The sequence below is a fragment of the Cephus cinctus genome, unplaced genomic scaffold (assembly GCF_000341935.2).
Source record: "Cephus cinctus unplaced genomic scaffold, Ccin1 Ccin1_scaffold0997, whole genome shotgun sequence".
Lineage (NCBI taxonomy): Eukaryota > Metazoa > Arthropoda > Insecta > Hymenoptera > Cephidae > Cephus > Cephus cinctus.
This window is the reverse complement of record NW_014333542.1, coordinates 16,486-37,883: the sequence shown is the minus strand read 5'-3', so window position 1 is coordinate 37,883 and position 21,398 is coordinate 16,486. Positions and strand designations below refer to the sequence as shown.

Sequence of the window (21,398 nt, the reverse complement as noted above, 5' to 3'; positions counted from 1 at the left end):
ATGCCTCCCCCCCCCCCCCCACAGTTTGCTCTAGCGATTCTCTGTGATAAGATACGGATAGGCTTGATTGATTCTCAAACGCTGATAAGGCTCGAATCATATATATATATATATATATATATATATATATATATATATACAATTAGGAATTGCTAACTTTCAATTATAGCCAATTTTTATAGTTGATCAAGTATATTAAATGTCTAATAGGAAACGCTTCCTTTTTCAGCACTGTAAGTCCCTTTTTCATGGCTGCTGGGCGCAGAGTCAAAGAGCTTGAAAAAATGTACGCAGGCCTAATGCAAATAAAATTTCTGTCTAGATGGCTTGGCTCCACTGTATAGCTCGTGCTGCTCGTAAGCACCCGATTAAATCCTGAGCCATCGACAGAGATCAGCTTAACTGGAACGGAGGCGCGTGTTGACTAACTGGGGCACCGCTCGACCCCAAAATCAGCAACGAGCAACGACAACGAGCAATGCGCCACGTGCTTGTCTCCTTCTCTTTTTATCTCCCGAAGCTCTCCCTTTGATTACCAAGCTTACGATTATTACCAGTTCCCTCTCTCTTGTACTGCCTCTTTTATGCTTGAGACAAAGAGAGAGAGAGAGAGAGAGAGAGAGAGAGAGAGAGAATCTGACAGACACCGAATCCACTATCGCATTCCCATTCGTACGTTCGCTTTACGTTTCTCTGTGGCGAATTATTCTGAAGCCCTTTCGAGGGCGATTCAGTTAATTCACTGAATCAAAAGAGAACGAGTGCTAATTCGTTTAACAATGTACGGGTGTATCCAATAGAATTGAAGAAAAAAATATACCCAAACATTTTGGCTGTTCTTTGAAAATAGTATTCGGGCACTCGGGGTATCAAGTAACTTGACTAGTTTTGTCAGCGAAGAAATAGGTTCTCCATGTATTCGAAATTGAAGTTTCTCTATTATCTGTCTTTCTCTTACTCGCGTTAATCCCCATCGCTCCGTCTCTCTCGCACTCGCGTGCGGTATCACGAAAAATTCAAAAGGCTCCGTACCTCCCTTAAATCGACTCAATGCATTTTACACGCTAATACGTATCTTTTGTATCGTTCCAAGTACTTTTCGTCTTATCATTTGCCATTACATTTAAATTCGACTCTGTACATTTAAATTCTACTCTGTCGCGTACTTTGCGTGCAATTGTCGCGACGCACGCTGCGTCTGAATAATTCATTAAAGATACGTAGGAAGTGAACGAGGTGGGGAATGGAAAGTGGCGCGAGCGCTCGAGGACCTTGGCACAAAGTGAATCTCGGATTACCAGTCCCAAGGGTGTTCGGAAACCCTACACTGGCGAAGTAGGTGGACGATAACGCTGAGAGGAGCAGAGCCTGGTGGCGATGGATGCTGGACCGGAGAAGCTGCAAGAAACCGTATACGCAAGTACAAAGATTCGTGTTTCGGCCACCCGGCATTAATGGGCCCGTAATAGGCTATTTGCGATCGCTAATAGTCCACGGGATCCCATGGGAAATCACCCTGTCGTGCCCCACGAGCATCCCTCGCTTTATTATTTTTTTATCTTTCTTCCTCGACCGACATTCGAGAAGCTTCACTGGCTGCTCACGTATCCAGGGTAGAAGGTTCTGCAAGCAGTTGCGGGAGCAGGCAAAATTAATTGTGGCTGCCTGGAATAAAAAAAGGGCAGCTTATACAAACGGAAGATCCTTTGTAGGTGACTGTAGTCGATATGGTCCAAGTTAATCTTTGAAATCCTTGAAAATCTCTGAATGCGGCAATAGTTCGAAAGTGAGGTTACGTAATTGTCATTTTCACCTGCGACGTTACTTTACAGGATCACAGGTATCAATGGGTGCCTATGACGTGTGCACACTGCTCGTCAGGACTACCGGGGTGGATCCTTGAAAATAGACAGAGCGTGGATCCTGGACGGAAATCTCTCACGTCCGGCGGAACGACGTCTGGAAGGACAACGGGAACGGTCCTGGGGTGGAGACTTCAGGTAAGTCTCTGAATACTAGGGAGCGGGCAGTGCCGCGATCAAAAGCTCGTTAGTCCTGGACCGCTTTCGCTGCTGGATAATAAATGTGGGAACGTCCACGGTCCCCTTTGCTTTGGATATACACCTACGCTTGGCGTGGATCCAGCTACCAGTCTTACACGATTTATGGGGACGTCTCTCGGAGGGAACTCCATGATCCTGGATCAAGGATACACATAGATAAGTATTTATATAGTTGTTTCGTTTTTTTTTTTTTTTTTTTTTTTTTATATAAACAAATAATTACAGTAATATATAAAATATATATTTTTTGCTCACCTCAACGTTTTTCGTTCTTTCAGTGGTACAGGGGGAAAAGCCTGCAGGACCTGTAGCGGGTTTGACGCGGATACGGCGAAGAGGAAGGTTTTTTTTTTTTTTTTTTTTTTTTTTTTTTTATATAAACAAATAATTACAGTAATATATAAAATATATATTTTTTGCTCACCTCAACGTTTTTCGTTCTTTCAGTGGTACAGGGGGAAAAGCCTGCAGGACCTGTAGCGGGTTTGACGCGGATACGGCGAAGAGGAGAGGGACGAAGAAAAAGGAAAAGAAAGAGCGAGAGAGGCGAGAGAAAACGGGCGAGGTGACTGTTCGGAATCAATTTCGTATTGTGCCTACGATCGATATCTCTTGAGTCCCGCGAGTATTACGCGGCAGAATTACGTGAATGGGTCCGGGGATTGGGACCACGGCTGGGGGCCCAACCAGAGCTCGAGTTGCATTGTCTGGGGACAAATCAAATGACGTGTGTATATCGAGAACCGGCCTGACGATCCCAATCTGAACTCTCAGAATGAGGAGGAGCCGGTTGCGTCTCCTTGCGACCGGTAGCATCTAGGAGTATGTATAGTAGGCACGGCCCAGCGTAGGCACGTAGCTGGATGAAGTCCATGGACCTGTAGGAAGATGTTTGGTCGATTTGAGGACACGTATGGAAAGTGAAGTGTTGCGGCTTACTATATGTACCTTTTTTCTTTTCTTCCTGAAGAACCACAGGAGTCCCATGGGACCTGTACTCCGTCCCTGTATGGATTTGCTTCACATCGTATTGGCCTTTGGGTTTGTTTCGAGAAACACCTGTAGAGCAAATGTTGTGACTGAAGATGCCCACTCGGAGATGACCAGCAAAAATGTGTCAAAGGCCACTGGGACAAGAAATCTAAGAAACGTTACACCGTGATCAATCATTATCGATATCCTTGTTTGTCATGGATTACCTCGTTTATATACATTGAAGCGATTCCTGTTCCATGGGGTTCCCTCGGTTCATTAAATAGCAATATCAGGTGGTTTTGTAGCTTGAAAACGTTCTCAAGAGACATTCGAAGCATGGTGGATACGTAGTAGTAGCGGGTACCAAGTCGGTAGGTTGTTAGCTAGAACATAGCATACTGGTATAGGTATACAAAACGCAAACGATAATCCCGAGTAATTGGAATTGGGGAAAAGGCAGTGGGTTCAAGGGCAGAGCGATAATTGGAAATGTTGAATTGGAAAAAACAACGGAAAAACTATCGGGGCGTAATTGAAATTGCTTCGACGTGCAAGAGCTAAGAGGGACATAGCGGTGAAGCTGGAGTAAGATTTGTACGTGATGAAATAAGAGAAGAACATAAGTATACGCTAAAAAAATGTAATTCAGTAAATAAAAAAATTTTTTATAATTGTTAACGATTTTCGTTTATTTTTTTATTCGTTTCTTAGGGATCCGGCATAGCTACTGTAGTAACCGTAGGAATCGTTATAAGCGTAGTAATGTAGGTTGCCTCACGATTTGACGTAGTTACGCTTCTTCCTCCTTTTCGGAGTAACTTGCGTATTCGTTTGGTCTCGTTCTCTCTTGCCCTCACTCCGTCTCACTTTCTCCGATTCACTGTCCCACCGAGGAAGAGAGAGAGAGAGAGAGAGTGACTGTGAGTGGCGAGCGGTGACGGGCGAGAGGGAACGATACGAGGCGTGGCCAACTAAGTCCGACCCTCTCCAAAGCAAAACGTTTCCTTTCTTCGTTATGTACACTCGCGTGCCTAAATTCTGTCCAATTCCGCTGAAACCGTCAGTGCCCGAGAGAAATTTCGGTGGAGGAAGCCAATTCAAACGGCGATAGAGATTTCGTCACTTTAAGGAAGCTCATCAGTAACAACACGTACTACCGAATACAACATACCAACCCTTGTATGTAAAATAAAAAATTTCTCTTGTTCAATTCTGAAAGTAATACAAGAATATATTGTAGGTGATACTGGATTTGATATAAATTTAAGGAAAAAAAAAATTGTGCTAACGAGCGGCTGCTTAGAAGAAAGACACAATTAAGGATCAAGTGGTAGGTTCCTGTCATAGTCGGCCGACTGGGCGATTTCATTGACTCAGTGACTTGGTGACTTTCACCAGTGATTTACGGCAAAAGCCTCATAAGCGGCTTGCCTCAGTTTCGGATTCAGTTCTCGTCAATGAGCTTCGCAGAGATGAGAGACGAAGGAGAGAAAGAGAGATAGAAGTAGGATGAGATGAGATAGGATGAAACGAGGAGAGGGTTATGAAGTAGAGCGAGAGGTAGGGAAAATAGGGAAACTGTGTGAGAGTATAGGAAGAACAGTGTGAGAGAGAGAGAGAGAGTGAGGAAGGGACCTGAGGGCAAAGGTTATTTGCACTAGCTTGTCTTTTTTGCTAGAGCTTTTTGTTCGAACGGTTTGTCGAACGGATCAGCTGGGCTGATCTTCGGGGATGAGCGTGAACTACATTCTATACGGAGTAAGTGAGATTCGAGAGAAGAAGCAGCACCGAGGGAATCGTACAAAGTTTATCCTTAGTGCGAATAAAGATACCTGTACTTAAGATTTTATGAAACACTCTATTGGCTCTTATCGATTATTAATCTAACCTCAGAATAGTCTTCCATGTAGTCTCCGACCGGCTAGTCGCTAACTTCACTCCAAAGGTTTTTCGATCGCGATATTGTTTTGACACATAACCTTAACTTCGTAACACGTCAGAGTTCCAGCAGTGGCTTCTAATACAATACAGTGTGCAATTGTGATTACACGATGAACGGCTATTCTCGTAACAAGTAAGTAGATCTATTTACATAAGTCACGAAGTAATATTTCTGTATGCTAGGTTATTATACAGCGCGTGAATTATTAGACTGACTTCCAGTAGTAAAAATTAACTTGTACGTGGAAGCGACTGTAACCGTTGTTAGATTGACAGCCGTGAGTCTAGAAGGTTAACCATTCTTGCCTTAAATAGTCGCAGTAGCAAAGTTTAATGAACGATAAGAATAAATAAACTGAATAACGTATCAATAACAGCTGATCGATCATCAAGTGCAGGGAACCAATGCGTATAATAACGTAGTATCGCCAATAAAATTACATACCTGTTAATGCTGCGCTAGGCTATGATGTCATTAAAAATATGTGTGCAGTTTCGATTTGGTCATTGGAGGTGTCAATGACTCGATATATGGATGGGTATACGATTGATCAGATACTCAACTCGTAAGAGTTTATGAATGAGCCGCGGGGAGGAATAAAGTGGCACTAGGTCGTCACGTAGCAATAGCTTTATGGAAGCAAGCCGGTTTTAGCTACACTAATAGCATAGTAATGCTGGCTGATCTTTTCGAAATCCCGTAAGAGCATTAACCGCTCGCACGTGAGCAAGTTAAATTGCCATGTTCGTATAGAGTCTATCACCTGGCGTAGCAGTTAGTGCGCCCGTTACAAAATCCAAGTCAATTACCCGTCACCGGGTATACTCTTTACAAATTCAATCCCGTCAATACGCCATCTTGTCTGCTGTCGAGTGCACGCACGTTTTCCCGAGCGCGAAGATCCGAAGCGACGGCGAGAAAGCCTGCAGTCGTACGATTCAGCATGTGAAACGTCGCGATCGAGATTGAAATATCGCAGGACAAGCGAAACAAGTGAATTTGAAATTTAAACGCATAATGTTGTGGTAACGTAAAAATAAGTCTACGAGAAAGAAATGTGGAATAGAGTGGAGTAGAATAATTATTGCGACTTTGGTGTCTATCGGCGGTAGTTTCAGTTTGTATAGTTTTGTGGTTAGCATAACGGTTGGTATGGTAGGGTGGCTGTGGATTCGGCTTTAAGTGGACGCGTCGGTAGGGATGCGCAGTAGTCTAGCGACTGGAGTGTACCTGGTGGCCATGGTCCAATAGAACATTCCATTGGATCCCCACTACGGACTAGCGTCGTAGTCGGCGACGCCCTACTCCCGAGGAGACGACGCCGTCGGTACGATCGTGTCCCCACCCTAGTGAACGTCACCCCCCGCAGGGGGCAACCCCGGCCAAGAGAGAGCGATCCGTAACAACTAAAGTTCTCGTGAAAAGTTGAGCTGCTCTCTCCTACACCCTCCCGAGGAATAATAGCGGCCCGTTTTACGCGTCCGTCTGTCTGTGTCCGTCGACGTCGTCCTCGTCCTCGTCCACGTCGACCTCGACGTCGACGTCGGCGTCGGCCACCACGAGAGATCTCGGGTACGAGCTCACGGCTATATCCAATCTCGTCTTCCTGTGTCACGGAATCTCGTTGACTCCTGGACGACGCCACCCTTGTTCACGGGGACAGTCACCGATCGACCGGGGATTAAACGTCAGGATCTTCTACGGGTATATCAGAACCCTGTTCATACGGTGAGTCCTTTGAAACGTGTCTAGTGTACTTTTTAACTGTGCTTTTCGTGAAGTGTGTGACCTACTCCAGGATATCCATTTGTGATTTTCATTTGAACATGCATTTCTGGTCGTTGGTGATTTTTCACTGTCACTGTACGCGGTGCTCTTGTTTTTTTCTTTGATTTTTGTGAACCTATCAGTCGCGCGTCAGTGTCGTTTCTTGTTGGTGTAATTTTCGTAAGAGTTCTCTTTTTTTGTTTATTCAATTTCTCGTACCTTTGCGTATCGCCACTCGAATTTCATTAAATCACGAAAATATTCGCGAATGCCAAATATTTCAATGAATATTTACAATCTGGTGAAACGTTATGACTGTACTTAACGTTAACGATATCAGAGGAAACACTGGTGGTAGAATCAGCTAGTCATTTGCACCCATCGTTGTTCTGATAAAATGATTTTGAAACGAGGGTCGACTAAAAATCCTCCCATTGGCGCGAGTAGGAAAGAGAGAATGATTAACGATCGAGGTGGTGAAAGCTGAGCTTAACACTGTGGTTATGTGAAAAATCAAAAGCTGCGGTGAAGCTTGAAAAGTGAGGTTCTGCAAATTCTACAAAAATAGATAACGATCGACGAGTTTTATATATATAACTTTTTTTTTTTATAATAAGATAAAAATAGTAAAAAACATATACGTGGCACGCATACCATCGCAAGTGTTCTAGAATGATTTTTTTTATTTTACATACTTTTTCGTACTTCGTATCCGCTAGTAGCTAATAGAGAGTGGCCAAGGAGAGAGAAGGAAAGATATATTATAGTATAATTAGAGCGAAGAGGAGAGTCTACGATCCAACTATCGAAGCAAAAGTTGGGCAGCCAGGTTTCCACGGGAATAATCTGCTTACGGTAATCTTCTTGGCTCGCCTCCCTCCCGTCGTCATCGTCCTCGTCGACGGGGTCCGCCTTCCTCGGGGTAGGACCTTCGTCGACGTTCTCACGTGGTGAGGATCCTCCGCGGGGCTTGGGTCCTAGTCTGTCGCGTGTCCTTTCCGCGATCCAGGATTCTGTCGTATGGAAAACTTACAAACGTATTCCAATCGTTTTTTTTTTTTTTTTTTTTTTTTCAAATAGAATCAAACGCATAGCCTCCTCGATAACGTTGTAGTTGCTTATCCAAAACACAAGGATGAAGTCGATCCTGATGACATCGATGAACCAGAGTATATCAGTGATCGAAGTGACAGTCACGTGTGATACGAGATAATAACGAAGCGTCCAAAGGACCTGGTGTTAAAATTTTGAATATTCAAGAAATTTTTTTGTAAAAAAAAAACGTATCCTTGACGCAAGGATAGTCTAACGACAAAAATGGTGACCGATCAGTGAAACCGAAAAAATTATGGTGTTTACTCAAGGGTCGCCCACCTAATTTTCCGTTCGGTCGAGTATTCGTATTTTGAGAAGGTGATAGAAAGGAAAAGAAAAAAGAAAAAAATTGTGAGGAACGTCAATGTATTCTCACGAGACATTTTCTTTTCGGTGGTCCGACGGGAAGAACGATCTTATCACGTGTGAATGCACCTTAAGCCTAAGTCCAAGGGATCTCGAGGAATCGTCGTGGTCCGAGTGACATGGCCACCCAAATTTTTGGTAACGGAGAGAGAGAGAGAGAGGGAGAAAGAAAAAGAAGAGGCTCTTCGGCGAAACGAAGACCGAGAAGAAGAAGAAGAAGAAGAAGGAATAAAGGAACGATCGAGAGATGAAAAATAAGGGACCTTCGGAAATTGGCTCGAGGGCGTACTGCGAAATCCTAAATCCTTTGCTACAGATGAAAAAGCGTGGGTGCATTCTGGCAGTTGCGTGGGTGAAAAAAAAAAGAACCAGATAGAAATGTGGGGTAGTAACGTTGCCGTTTCCACGGGAATTAAATTTTCCGCTCGACGAGTCTCTCTAAAAAAAATGGTCCATTGCTGTCGAATCATCCCTCGAGCCACCCTCGCCCACCACCACCTCAGTACCGTTCATTCTTTTTTCGATTTCTCTTCGTTCCTCTTCCATTTTCAAAATTCCCCCCCCCCCCCACCACCCTCCTCAAAATCCACGCTCGTACTTTTGGCGCTGGAGCCGAATCAATGGAGCGAACTTTTTTTTTCTCTCTCTCGATGGGCCCTTTCGCAGCCAGTCGTACCAACCTCTACGGTGGTCCATTGTCGCGGCAGCCTCTTCGGGGAACAATGCAACCGCGTGCAAACACTCTGGGAAACAATACGAGCAACTTAACTTCCTTATACACGCTGACAAATGGCTGGTTGGTCGCGTCCTTTAGTTTTTTGGACCCGGTGAATCCGCTATGAGAATTCGATTAGTCGTACCCAGTCGCCGTGTACACGTATATCGAGCAGCTACGTGGATTTTGTGTATCGCTCGGTGAAAAATCGAAATTATGAAAATCAGGGTCCGGAGTCTCGGAGGGTAAAACAAAGACTCGATTTATTCCGCGGAGCGTGAATGATTCGGAGTAATCGAATTTTAGTACGGGGGAGCGAACGTAATAATAGGGATTTAACAGTCATGAAGTTTTGTTCTCATTGGAGGAACCACCGAGTGTACGTAGGTGGGTATACACTTGGTTTTCAAGGGAGTGGTTACACTCTTGGGTTATTGTGTGGTACCTAAGGGTATATGAAAAGGGGGGTTGTGTATCTCGGCTCCATTGGTAACACAAAGTGTTTGCAATGCTTCGGGGGTGGACTTTTGAGTATGTACAGTACGATTTTCAAAAGTATTAACCAAGGGGTAGTAACACACAGGTTTTTGCATCCCTCGGAGAAGGACGCTGGAAGCTCTCCTGTGCGCAAGAGCGCGTAGGAGTGACGAGAGGCTCTCGAGTGGGCAGTCTGCCCTGTTCCTGTAACAAGTGTAATACGGGGGACCCTGGGGGGGTGCAAATCGCTCCCCCGCGTTACGAAGGAGTCATTGTGCGTGACCAGAGCGCTGTGGAGGAAACGCGTTTACGAGCGACGGAAGTCGAGATCCTCGCGGGTGGGTAGGAACTAGACGAGGGTAAAGTCGAGTTGCCGCAGGGACCGCTTGAAGTTTTAATATCGCGCCCTCGAGAGTTGCGGGACAATAGTTTATTAAAATGGAGGGAAAAAAAAAAAGAAGAAAAAAGTCGAGATGCCTTTTTGACGGGTGGCGAAAGGGATGTCTCGAGTCGGCCCATCGAGACGGGATAGTTTCGGTAAGGTTTCCTTTCTATTGAGAATTACATACTTCGTGGTGCATCCTTCTAGAACATTCGAGAATTCGTCGCCTAGGGCCCGGTAATGAAACGGGGACGGAGGGGGGTGGTATTTATTGGTCGAAAATTATGGGGGCTGTCGACGATTATCTCCCGTGTTTATTAATTCTGTTGATCCGGTACGTAGCACGCGATTGGAATGTGAAAACAAGTGATTGTCTTGTTTGCCAGGTACGTCTGTGAGTGACGTCACCATTGATGGCGGTGTTTAATTAGCGGCGGATGCTAATTAACGTTCGATAAGAAGCTCGCGGTAATCCGTGACATGTGTTGGTCGGGATAGCGGATGCCTCGTACGTATGACGAGTGTAAAAGAGTGGGTGATGGCGATGGTGGCTGTCACGTGTGTGACGGGGCCGACGTGAGTAACCGGAGAGGATAAAACTCTTAAGGGCGGACCAACTAGCCAAATGGTTTGGGGCCCTTTGGGCCCTTTTAGAGATATCGGGCTGGACTCTGACCACCTTCGCGAGGTGTTACGTTGCACGGTTGAGGATTATCGCGGGCAGCTGCTTCAAAATATGGCTGACCTATCGGGTTTCCAGTATGGCGGTTTTGGGTCCTATCGGGAGAGAACCCTCTGATGGTGTCCTCTTTCGGGCTGATTGGGCCCCTGGGAGGACCAATGATTAGGAAGTTGGGCAGGGTCTGAACGAAGGAGCATCTCTAGGCTGGGTCTGTGAGAGGAGTCTTGATGATGGAAGCAATTTTGTGTTTCAGGCTGGACGTGGGGCGTCGGCGTCGGCGTCGGTCGACCTTGTCTTCGGGGACGGCGTCTTTGCGCCCAGGGTCCCCGTAGTTCTGGGCCCTGTTGGTGATGTGGCCCAACAGCCTGGGTGGAACGTCCGGTTGCAGCGGGGGCGCCGGGGCGACCGAATTGGGGGGCCTTGCTGCGGCTTCCTCCACATCAGCATCGGAACTCTTTGGGCCTGCAGGGTTCGGTGCTACCGCTGCTGGGCCTTACGGGGCACTGAAGACCAATCCTTACGTCAGTGCACTAGGCATGCCACCGATCGAGGCCCTCCATTCCAGCATTGGTTATCCCGGTTGCACCCCTGCCGGTGAGTCCTACTACTGTGAGTGCCTTCATTTGTTTTAATTGTTATATATAAATTTGTATGTTCTTCATCTCAATCTCTGGTGTATAGCCTAGGTTAGGTAGTTCAGTTTGTCATGTTTTGCGGTTGCAATTAGAAGTGTCCGTAGGTGGAGTCGATTACGGGAAGACTTACATACGCGGGCTCTATCGGTGGAAACCATTCACGGATTCTGATTCCTTGGTTTTTTTTTTCTTCTTTTTTTTTCAAAGGTAATCCGAGAAAGCAGCGAAGGGAGCGGACGACCTTTACCAGGGCGCAGCTAGACGTGCTGGAAGGCCTCTTCTCTAAGACTAGGTATCCCGATATCTTCATGAGGGAAGAAGTCGCCCTTAAGATCAATCTACCGGAATCCAGGGTTCAGGTGTGTTTTTATTATCAATTTTATATAATTAATTCTTTTTATTTACAAATATTGTAGATTTACTCGAGCAAATGTTACTTTGCACCGTGGGACGAATTTTGTATCGCACTTGATGGACTCCCGTAGGGTTTGCTAAGGGACGGTAAGGACGTGCGGAAGTAAAACGACGTCGGAACGCGGAGACCATAAAAAGAGATCGTTTTACTACCGCATTCCCCGTCGAAGGGTTAACCGAATTAGGACACCCCATGAGTTCTCGATTCTTTACACGCCGCTCGATACCTAAATGGGGCATAGTGGGATGTGAAGGAATCGGCAAGGGAATAGCTGTAAACATTTGACACCTACGGAATTTGAAGACGTAATTTCGGAAAGACTCGAATTTTGGGCCTGAAAGGTCTTCGAGGTGATTCTCTTTTAATATTTTTTCAAAATTTCTTTTTTTGCTACGCGAATGACTGCGTACCACTTCCTTTGACTTTTCATACCGCGAGAAACTCCATTCGTGCTTACGCATATTGGGCCCTGATCAGGGCCCAAAAAAGGGCGAGTCCCATCGGAAATCAGTAGGGCGCGCACCTGGCTGCTTTTATGAATGGGGTTCGTAAAACCATAGTTTTCCGCACGTTCTTCTATTGCCAAGACTGGACTAACTTCTCTCACGAATTCCGGCCCAACTGGCTCAGAGCTATGTCGCACCTAATGGGACTACAAATTCTCATACTGACCTAAAGAATGACAAACCCAAAAACTGATAGGTCATAGAGTTACAATAGAATATCTTTAAAACGATTTATCTAAGAAACGTTGTAAGTATAATAATTAGAATAACACGAAATTAAATACGGTACAGGAAATCCTTTATTTTTTTTATAATCCTAAATTCACTCAAATATTTCCGCAACATTGTGATTCAACATTTATTCGAATATATTTTTATTGTCCGAATCTGTCAAGACCCGATGTAAAAGAAGCACAAGTTTTCAAGCCCATAAACAGTCTCGCCATCTATCGTCTGACCACTGTACTAAATCCCCATAGAAAAGAGCGCCTTAATAAAACACAAAGCCTCATGACCGACTCAGTGGCGCCATCTATTTCCACAATCCTTATGCAATGCACGTACGCACGCATAAAAATTCGACTATGTCGTAAATACAGTGTATTCCTTTTTACATCAGCAGATGTCTTTGTAGAGTCGTACAATGTATTCATATATAAAGCAGAATCGTGAACCGCGATAATAATTTTGGTATTAGAAAATTAGTGTAATTTACGCGGCGTGTGACGGTTTGCCAGTCAGCAGGCGCCGGTATCGCAGTGATGTTGATGAATCTGAAAGTACAGTATATTTTCGAAGTGTCGCTAAAAATCTGCAAAGCTTTCATTCGCTCAGATTGGAGTCGTTGGTGGCCAAGATGGCGAGTTTAAGGTGTGTATATATAGGATAGAAGATGAAGGTTGTAGGTGTTGTGAGGGGTTACCTGGAGAGTAAGAGGAGGGAATGGCGAAGGGTGAGTCCGTGTCGTTCCCCAGAAAATCCGTAGAAACCCAAGCTTCGCCTGCCGCGTAACATTGATCGCGCGGGGCTTCTCAGGGGCTCTCCTTTTGCCCGGGATGCGTTCTCAACTCTTCGCTGGCTCTTTATGAAATTATCTCCCTATTCGATTTCCCCATTTGCAAGGTGGGACATTTTTGTTGCAGGTATGGTTTAAGAACAGGCGCGCCAAGTGCCGTCAGCAACAAAAGCAACAGCAGCAGCAACAAGACAAGGCGCCGCGCTCGAAGAAACCCTCGGGGAATCCTGCGAGCAATCCTCCTCCTGGTAAAAGTCCTTCGATAGCCACGACACCCACACCCGCTGCTGCTGTGCCCGCCACGACACCTTTGTGAGTTTTAGGGAGAAAAATTAAATTATACTTCCTTGAATGAGATATATTGAGTGGCGATATTCAAAAAATATATTTGTTTTAGGAGTGGAGGTACCAGTGGCTCCGCGGCAAGTTCACCAGCCTTGCTAAGGGATTCACCCCAGTACAAACCAGCTGGAACTGCTACCAGTCTGCTTCTAGCAGCTAGTACGACCCCACCGAGTGTAAGTTTCTGGATTTTTATTCTTTACCATCCCTCGATATTCTATTTTATCCAAGGAAATTATTGAGTATGCGTTGAGGGTATTCATAAGTCATTTTACCGACAGAGCATTGTTATTCTTGAGTCTGTCTTCTTGAGACAACTCTGTCGGTAAATCTATTTACCGACAAAGCTCGTATAAATGTTCTCTATGTTTATGGATTTTATGGCTTTTAATTTTTATCGATCACTTGAGGATTCTACAGACTCTTATAGAATGTTTCTATGTATAGTTGGGTGGTACCGTCTATAGCAGCGGGGGTAGCAGCAGCAGTATTTGGAGTCCTGCTGTCACGGAGGGTGGCGGTGGATTTCCCGGTGACCATCAGAGGCTAGCCTGGACAACAACAACGACACAGCAACAATGCTACCAAAATTATTCGTCCTATTATACAAACATGGATTACTTATCACCGGCAACACACCAACTAAACGTCGTGGTAGGTCAACTGTGCTATATATCATGTAAATATATTCGTCATGAAAAATACATTCTGCATAATGAAAAAATTATTTTTAGGATGGCAGTGGAAGTGGTTTGGATAACACGTGGAGTAAAACGAGGGATGAGAGTGCCTCATCTTGGTTTTATAACAGCGCCGGATGGGGCGATCGAAAGTGAAATCTTGCCAAAAATAACTTGAGAAACAAGAGGATGGCCTAGGTACATATCATCGACAATAGGAAGGAAAAATGATAACTGAGTGCCAAAATCGGCCAAAGAAGAGGAGAGCGAGTATTTTTCAAATAGGGAATATGTCGCACTTTCCCCTGGGAACATATCGGTATCCTTCTAGGGAATTTGAACAGAATTAATTACCGTGATTCTGTGGATCAAAACAAAAATCAGTATGTGGAAGGTGCGAGACACGGCCAAATATATTATGCAATAGGCGACGCTAGTGTAAATAATATAAATAACAGACGAACTAGATAATTCTTTCGCTCGTCATCGAGCATCGTGACCGGCACGGTTTTCCTGAATTTTAATTGAAGAAAAAAAATGATTCCTTGTTTTTTTTCTTTGAAAATTCTACCTGAAACATTGAAAACTTCGTCAGTTGCATCTCGCAATACGGTTGTCACTTTAATGAGAGTGATGTGCGTGAAGTTTTGCGGAGCGATGAATTATTTAACTTAGACGATATGAAAAAAGTCTATAATAAAATAAAAGGTATATATATACATAAATAAATAAATATATAAATAGGGATGTACGTGATTGTTTAGTTTGTTATTATAAATAATATTAATGAGGATAATAATAACGATATGGAAACAACACAACGACGTGCATATGTCATAAAATGTATGAAATAATATATCAAATTTGAATTGTATTGATATTCCATCATTTGCTTTTTCCATACAAAAAAAAAGAAGAATACCCCAATTCTCTCACTCTCCGATCTACGAAGTTTCTTAACAGTCCCATCACTAAACATGACATAACAAAAAGTCCCCTACATTGAATGGCTCATTGTAAAGTTACTGAATGACAGTGTAAAACAAAAAACAAAACCCTCAGCAAACAAAGGAAAATCATAAATAGTACCAAGGGGGTTTCCTTAGGTCACTCAACTTCTATCCGTCTAGTGACATTTGATCCCTCCCGGGTGTAAAATCGGATCTGCATTACCGACCTTGAATCCAGTGACTACATGAAAAATGCATCCACAAGTTCTTGAGCATTTCTGTTGCATATTTCTGCCGCCAGAGTTCGCTCCTACGAGCGTGGCTTGGAACTTCGGTGCAGTGTAACGCGTCGCTTTGCCCAGTTCGGTCCCTCCTCCTGCGCCGAGTGTAGTAGCATCTTCGTGTTCTAAGAGAAATGACAGGACGGTGAGGAGAATTCGTTCTCGTGTTTCATATTGTCCCAAAGGATTCTCGCAGAGGCTGGATTCCTCGCGACAGGATGTTGCTCCTATTATGGATTTCCGGTGAGTCTTTAATTGAAATTTAGCATTAATTTCTGAGAGTCGAATAATAGTTGGTGCTGTGCCGGGATGCCTAGGGGGCTGCCGGTCTCGTTCGTTGCCGGGGATGAATCATGGTTGGAAAGAGAGTGGTGGGTGCTCCCTTCCAAATCACATCGTCTCTTACTGCTTTCCACTATATTTATTTAAATTTCAACTACTGTACTCTATCCACTAATAAATGACAGGTCTATTTCCCACCAAGTGACATCAATTTTGATTTACTTAAATGCCATTACTATCTCACGGGCTACTTTTGGAGTGTATGTCTCCTTTTCAGAACCGTGCTGTTTGCGATTGATATCAAATGCGATCATAAATCTCAGGGCTGTCATCTTGAACTTTGTTAGATTGTTAAATCCTTATATAACTACGTATATGCTATTGATTATTAATCTCTCTTCCCCCGTGTTTACCAATATCCCTCGGCGATCACAAACGAATGGCTTTACTCATTCGATACCGCATTTGCACATACGCAGCATACATTACCGAGATACATAAAAATGTACGATTCCATACTGGTAAAGGTTTAAACGATAATATGAAACGAATGAACCCCAAGGGTTAAACGTAGGTAATAAGGAAAGAGAAGGGCAATGTAAAAGATGGAAATGGATATCGTTGAAAATCGCTGGAGATTCCGTGCTTGGTAAACCGGTTGTATGGCAGCTCAGGGCCGCGTACAAAAGGGATCCCGAGGTAATATAGCGTCGAGAGGAAGGAAGGTAAGGTCTAGGTAGCCCGAGATAGGTAGTCGAGTTGTGTATAGCAGTTGGTAGAAGAAGGGGCCCTCCGGCCCCAGATTGCACGTATGAGCCCTACTGTCTCATTCATGGCTGTTCGTCCGGTGGTCCTAATTACTCGTCTCGCGTTACCGAGGGCCTGTTCGATGGGGCATAAGGAGCGGTATAGTCTGGGGAGTGCAAGAAGTAGAAGTAGATGTGGTAGAGGCGGGTGTATTACAGTATATACAGGGCTTGAGAACTACGAGGTTGAGGATAAGAGTAGAAGGCGAGGGAGTGAATGGCGCGCCCTGGGAGCTCGTTCTCCTCTTGGCTATTCTTTTTTTTTTCTGTCTTCCCTCTCTCACCACGCTGGATGGCTGACTCTCTTCCTCCCTTGGCATTTCCTTCGCTGCCAGTTCTCGCGAGTAAAAGCCCAGGCCTTCGTTCTACATGGAAGATGCCACGAGCCGAGCTACTTTTTATTATACCGCTCGGTGCACGTCGCGACCACACTCACGGTGCATTCACATCGAGTCACGGCTCCTCGTTCCGAGTGTTCCTGAAAATGTAAACCGCGACGTTTTAAAGGGAGCTCGCACAAAAATCATATTAGACTTTTGATCCGTTAACCGGCGTTGGTTGAAAAATTGTCCCGAATGGGAAAAGAGCGGGCGAATAAAGCTTTAATGTGCGCATAATGCAGGCGTATTTAGGTATTAAAAAAAGAAAAAAAAATAGAACTTCAGCACTGTTTTTTTTTCTTCGCGTATATAGCTCTCCATATAGCTCTTTTACACCCTCACCCGACCACGACGTTTACCTTCTACGAGTATTTCTCAACGTGCTCCTTTCTCAGAGTCCCCAAAGCCACTCTGCTCCTATTGAGAACAGGGACGATTGGCTAAATTTTGTTCTCTTTATCTTTCGCCTCTTCCGGCTTTAAGATTTAGTCTTTTGTTTTTTTCTCTTTTCTTTTTCCTTTCCGTTCTTTGACATTTCTTTATCGTCCACGTTACGGCTCTCAGTGTTCACGATCGTTCGCTCTTTGACGAACAGCGTAAGGGAGCTACTTTTTTGAAATTCCCTCGGGACCACCGGAGGATAGTGTCTATCTCGCGAGATAGGACCTTTCCGGTCGTCTCTTTCGGCAGGAAACACTTCTGCTCTGGTTTTATTGTGCCTGGCTACGATAAAGCCTCCGGAAAACGTTCCGATAAAATTCCTCGAGCTTCTTTTTTCCTCGTTTTCAAACAGGACCGTTACGCTTCGACGGATCGAATCTCCCGGGTCCTCGAAATTTCACGAGTGTTTTCGATGGTCGACCGTACGAGAATCGTGGGCGAGAGAGAGAGAGAGAGAGGGAAAGAGTGAAATAGTAAAAATATTCCGTAACAAAAAAAGAATATGTGAAAACACAGACACCGTTAATGGCAAAGCGAGGATGAAACCGGATTCTAAAAAAAAAAAAAAGCAAAAAAGAACACAGGAAGGCAAAGAGCGCGCGAACACGTTGAAAATGTTTAATAACCCAACTGGGGGGGGGCTTGTTTTAATTTTAATCTCCCAGTGGCGGCGCTCTCGCATAGTCGTGGTCTCTTTCAGCTAAAGGATAAAGCCATGGGAAATTCCGGAAGCGTAAAATTCCACGCTCCTGTACGAAGTGGGGCTCAGCGGGAAACGTCCGCGTAGCTCGTCGTTTTCACCATAATTTGACTCGTGATTTTTTTTTCTCCCCCTGCTACACGGACGTCTCCGTCGACCTGGCCGTTAGCTACCGCTTGTAATTTTTATAATTAGAGCCCGTCGCTCCAACCACAGTCTTCTCTGTTGCATTACGCCCGGACATCCCGTTAAAAGGTGGGCCGGTGAGCATGGCGCATTATTCCTGACCCACGGTTACACTTTTTCCTACGCTCCCCGTTCGACACTTCCGGTCGCTCGATTTTTCGATTTTTCGATATTTCACCCAGATCGTGATTCCCACCTTCTTGACCAGCCCTCAGTTCAGGATCTACTTTTGAAATAAGTAAAAAAAAAGAAAACCTTCCCACCATCCCCGATTACGCCCATTGTCGCCATAATCATCGTCCCGCCATTGTTTACGTCGCCTGGCCCGTACTTGGCGCGAGACTCGACCAAGTCACGTGGTCCCAGTCACAATTAGTGTTCAGGCGTACCAACCGTAAGCGGATAATGAACTTACCTTCCGCCGAGGTACCCTCGTACGACGCAGTCTTTTGTCCCTTGTAATTCGCCTCCTTTCGGAAGCTCCGAGCGAAGAAGACGACTCGCACGCGTCGGTGCGAGCCTAAAAGTCGTCTTGTCGCGCATGAATAATGAGCGCACCTCTTTGCTCGGTGTTACTTGCCTATCTGTGCCTTTATCCGAAGGAAGGAGAAGAGGTATAAAAAAAGGAGTGGGGCAAGGGGGGGAACGTCAGAAGTACAGAGACGAAGGAAAAAAAATAATGCACGTGGCCGACAGCCACGCTGACTGCCGGTCGTGAAACCTTCCCGCGGTGTAAACACGACGGCTTTTACGAGCTACTCTAGAGACCGCTTTCCTTGGTGTTTTCTCCAAACATGCCGCCGACAACAGCTGCACCGGCCACCCTTTTATGACGTTTACACGCTTTACGCCGTTTACACGCGAGAGCTATACCTACCATCAGGCTCTACGTTGCACGGCTAAACATACAAGACGCATTCGAACGCATGGTTACATATATATATAGAAAGAGCGAAAGACAGTCTAGGAGACGTCAGTGACAAGCCAGATCGCTATATATATATATATATAATTCAAAGTGAGAATTACTTTCGTACACGTAGGAAGTTCTTTGAAACGGTTAAAGCGAAGTTATCGAATGATAGGGATATATACTTGGCTAGATAGGACAACCAGAGCACAGATAAAGGGCCATGGGGTCCAAGCTGAAGGATTTATGGTGGACGCTATGTATATAGATATACGTTAAGACGCTGAATAATCGCAAAGACCAATTCAGATGCGGCAGAGTGATCTTTAGATTTTAACCCTGCAGTCTTGTGAGTTCCTTTGACTTTCTCTGTATTCAATATCACTCTGCAGACGTTACGTAAAGTCATGGAAAAGGGGATTCCCCGTTCCGGTGTTTACTGCGGTATTGTTTAATTGGATACTTCGATCCTCCAGTACGTAAATTCTTTTGCTCAGACGCACGGGTGGGACGTTCCAGGCTACGTGGGGTGTCCTGGCGCGACTGTACGTTGTACCCGACATGTCGGATTAGTACGGCGGGAATCCCTTGAAGGGATCACACGGGAACGACTCAGAGAGCTACCGGTAAATTGCGCGAAGTCACTCTTGGGAAATCTGTATGTGCGTTTGATGACTTATGCAGGTCTTCCGAGGAGTGATTGAAAATGGTTTCTTTTAGAGACAAACGTGTTTTTTTTTTTTTTTTTTTAATACCGATAACAGATACCATGAGAAAGGTTGCTCGAGGTTTTACTACTTTCTATGGTTTTAATCGGTTGGCATTATTCTTTACAGTGACCTCCGTTCTTGGGCAGAACACCGAACTCTACTTTTCCGTCAGTCCCGGGGATCATACGGTGCCAGAGGGATCGGCGGTTCGTCTGCGCTGCGAGGCCCAATCCGACTCGCCAGTGAGTTACACGTGGAAGATCGACGGGCAACCCCTGGCACCGAGTCCACGACGTCATCAGGTCGACGGCGATCTCCTGATCACGCGTGCCAATCGCATACTGGACAGCGGGAACTTCGTTTGCGTCGCGGACCAACCGGAAACCGGATACTCCATCGAGAGCTCACCAGCGAAGATCGACGTGCAATGTGAGTGAATCCTTAAAACGTATCACTGTTAATCGTTATTCACGTCTAATGCTTTCTATACGGGCTCAACGACGTATAACGGGTGTTCGTGTAGATAGGATATATTTTTTTTTTTTCACAAAAGATAAAATCGTTATGTAAAAAAAAAATTATTTTCCCTCGCGACTCAAGGTAAATCGACGGATAATGAGAGAGGGGAGAAATGTATTAAAAATAAAAAGTTGACGAAACGAAATGCGAATTAATGGGTCGACGTTGTACGGCGGCACCGGGTCCAATTATACGATCGGTATTAATTAAACAAGATAATTTGCGCCTGGATCGTTGCTCAATACACCGCAAGGGGGCACGTTCTGTGCCCAGGAGCTGGCTGAGTTGCCGCGAGGGCCGAAAGGGGGCGGATGGAGGCCGACTTGATATTTTAATGATTTGAAAACGCTGAAGGGTTACGCGCTAGAGGCACCCGGGTACAGTAGTGGTACCTACTGTGCATTAGAGGAACGAGGGTAGTCGGTGCGTCTCGCCGGAGGGTCGCGGGAGGAGCTTCTGACTGAAAAATACAGATGCATATAGGTATAGCTGCAGCTCATATTTTTTTTTTTTTTTATTACAAGTAAAAAGGTGGATTTCACCAACCGCCGTGCGAAGAAGGGGAAAAACAAAATATGTACAGAGGCGCCGGGACGCTCATCCAAGAGCGTATCACGCATACGTCGTACCCGTGAGCGAGGCTCTCGCTTATTGAATGAGTAATGAAGAAATTTGTTTCGAAAAAAGAAAAAAAAAAGAAAGTCGGAACGAGTGAAAAACGGCAGTGGTAGGGGGAAAAGGAAACATTATTAAATCGAGAGTGAGCGGGAGGGAGAGGTAGGAGAGACGCCCGGCGTCGTTAGCGCCCCGGCGCCTCGTTATCATGTATCGCTTCGTAATTATTATTACATGCACCACAGTGGAGTGCAACGCGCGTAAGTACATTTAACGTTGACTACGGGTTACCCGTCGCCCAGTACCGATCCTTTGATAATTGCGATAATAATAATAATAACGCCGGTTTTTCTTTTTTTTTTCCCCCCCGTGAGCGCCCGTACTTTTCTTTCTCCTTTTTCTTTTTTTTTTCTTTCCATTTTTAATTCCTAACTTCACGTCGCTCCTCGTTGCCACGAATTCAACCAACTTCGGATCGCGCGCGAATTTCATTAGTACCAGACGCGTCTCCGTGGAGCGAGAAACGTTCTTTCCACGCTTTTCTTTTTACCCCCACCCCCC

At 45.1% G+C, this 21,398-nt stretch overlaps 2 protein-coding genes across 4 annotated transcripts in view; both read left to right on the top strand.

The window, feature by feature from the left end:
* Window positions 1-5,913: 5,913 nt before the first annotated feature.
* LOC107271612 (homeobox protein OTX2) lies at window positions 5,914-14,898 on the top strand. Of its 3 annotated transcripts, none has more exons than XM_015747817.2 (7): window positions 5,914-6,708; window positions 10,718-11,058; window positions 11,307-11,458; window positions 13,163-13,347; window positions 13,433-13,553; window positions 13,825-14,031; window positions 14,112-14,898. In XM_015747817.2, exons 2-7 carry the CDS (start codon window positions 10,815-10,817, stop codon window positions 14,211-14,213), a joined length of 1,011 nt encoding a protein of 336 aa, XP_015603303.1. In that variant the 5' UTR covers window positions 5,914-6,708; window positions 10,718-10,814; the 3' UTR covers window positions 14,214-14,898. The 3 variants fall into 3 exon arrangements, with proteins under 3 accessions (XP_015603303.1, XP_015603302.1, XP_024944562.1); XM_015747816.2 differs by having other exon boundaries at window positions 6,202-6,708; window positions 10,718-11,073; XM_025088794.1 differs by lacking the exon at window positions 5,914-6,708 and adding an exon at window positions 8,396-8,534 and having other exon boundaries at window positions 10,718-11,073.
* Window positions 14,899-15,356: 458 nt separating this feature from the next.
* LOC107271609 (inactive tyrosine-protein kinase 7) overlaps window positions 15,357-21,398 on the top strand; it is a 21,305-nt gene continuing 15,263 nt past the window's right edge. The window contains exons 1-2 of the mRNA XM_015747812.2: window positions 15,357-15,531; window positions 19,830-20,132. Of these exons, the coding sequence (XP_015603298.1) occupies window positions 15,507-15,531; window positions 19,830-20,132 (328 nt within the window). The 5' untranslated portion in view covers window positions 15,357-15,506. The remainder of the gene's footprint in view (window positions 15,532-19,829; window positions 20,133-21,398) is intronic.

What these genes read in the sequence shown, in the direction of transcription:
- LOC107271612 (XM_015747816.2), top strand. Translation starts at nt 10,815, where the DNA reads ATGTGGCCCAACAGCCTGGGTGGAACGTCCGGTTGCAGCGGGGGCGCC. An exon ending in CTAGTACGACCCCACCGAGT is followed by an intron (nt 13,554 to 13,824) that starts GTAAGTTTCTGG and finishes TTCTATGTATAG; the next exon opens with TTGGGTGGTACCGTCTATAG. An exon ending in CACACCAACTAAACGTCGTG is followed by an intron (nt 14,032 to 14,111) that starts GTAGGTCAACTG and finishes AATTATTTTTAG; the next exon opens with GATGGCAGTGGAAGTGGTTT.